The sequence below is a fragment of the Poecilia formosa genome, unplaced genomic scaffold, assembly GCF_000485575.1.
Source record: "Poecilia formosa unplaced genomic scaffold, Poecilia_formosa-5.1.2 Scaffold1579, whole genome shotgun sequence".
NCBI classification, from domain to species: Eukaryota; Metazoa; Chordata; class Actinopteri; order Cyprinodontiformes; family Poeciliidae; genus Poecilia; species Poecilia formosa.
In genome coordinates, this window is record NW_006801518.1 from 4,272 (window position 1) to 5,383 (window position 1,112).

General features: G+C 31.7%; 1 protein-coding gene across 1 annotated transcript in view; it reads left to right on the plus strand.

The window, feature by feature from the left end:
• Positions 1-602, plus strand: part of LOC107835317 (Fc receptor-like protein 5) — a gene marked incomplete at both ends in the record, with an annotated part of 1,486 nt that extends 884 nt beyond the window's left edge. The window contains one exon of the mRNA XM_016667655.1: positions 345-602. Within this exon, the coding sequence (XP_016523141.1) occupies positions 345-602 (258 nt within the window). The remainder of the gene's footprint in view (positions 1-344) is intronic.
• Between the last annotated feature and the right edge of the window lie 510 nt (positions 603-1,112).

Genomic DNA, 1,112 nt, shown 5'->3' on the forward strand with positions numbered 1-1,112 from the left:
CTTTTCTGTAACTTCATTGAGTTACTTAGATATATTTATGTCTCAAGCCATCCTAGAGCTCTTTTAAGATTTGTATTTGTTTTAGTTAGTAAAACTCTTTCAAATATTACAATGAAGTCAGACTCTGGCAGCAGCTGAGGAAGAAATTAAGGATTGGTTTCACAGAAGAGCATAAAACAATGGTAATGTCATTAAGCTTCGGAGGTTGCAGAGAAAACATTGATCAAATTCACTCACTAAAGTTATAGAAAAGTTCTTCAGAAAGTGATTTTAGTCACTTTAGGTGTTAAATGAAATACTCTTGACTGTTCTGGTCATTTCCTAACTATATAGTTTTCCTATAGATCCCAATAAACCCAGTTTGGTTCTTCAACCCAACTGGTCTCAGATCTACAGAGGAGAGAAAGTCACTCTGAGATGTGAGATCCAGGGAGGAACTCAGTGGACGTATGAATGGAGATCAACCAATAGAAACTCTCCATCATCCAGTGAATACAGGATCAACTCAGCTACTGATCCTGACAGTAGAGAATACAGCTGTAGAGGAAAAGGAGAAGGGTTTTCCTGGACACCATGGAGTAATGTTGTTAAAATAATTGTGTGTGAGTCGATTTCTAAATAATACGGAAGTGATCATTTATAACATTTAATAAATAATCACTAAAACAAAATATTTCTTCTAATAAATTTAAACAGCAGATTTAACTGTAACATAGCAGAAAATAAATAGAAAACATTTTTTATCTAAAAGTGAGTTAAATTTGCTACAACATACATGTTAACCTTTAATAGTGTATTGATAGTTTAACGTGTTTATGCCTTGTCAGCTATTAAATGGAGCTGTAATATCTGATAGGGCATGGAAGATCTTTAAACAAACATTTAATTTATTTTTATTTTTCTCAGTTGATTGGGATTTTCTGCTCATCTGTGTAAGTGATTTTTAATCATATTAAAACAGCCAGAGACCAAAATATATGTCTGAAGGTGCTTTGGGAAGTCCAGAGAAAACTTGATCAAATAAAAAAAAAGGTTTAACAGATTATATAGACTAAGAAGTTGAAATTATAAAGTAAATTAAGCTTAAAATAATAATAAAAACCAATACAATT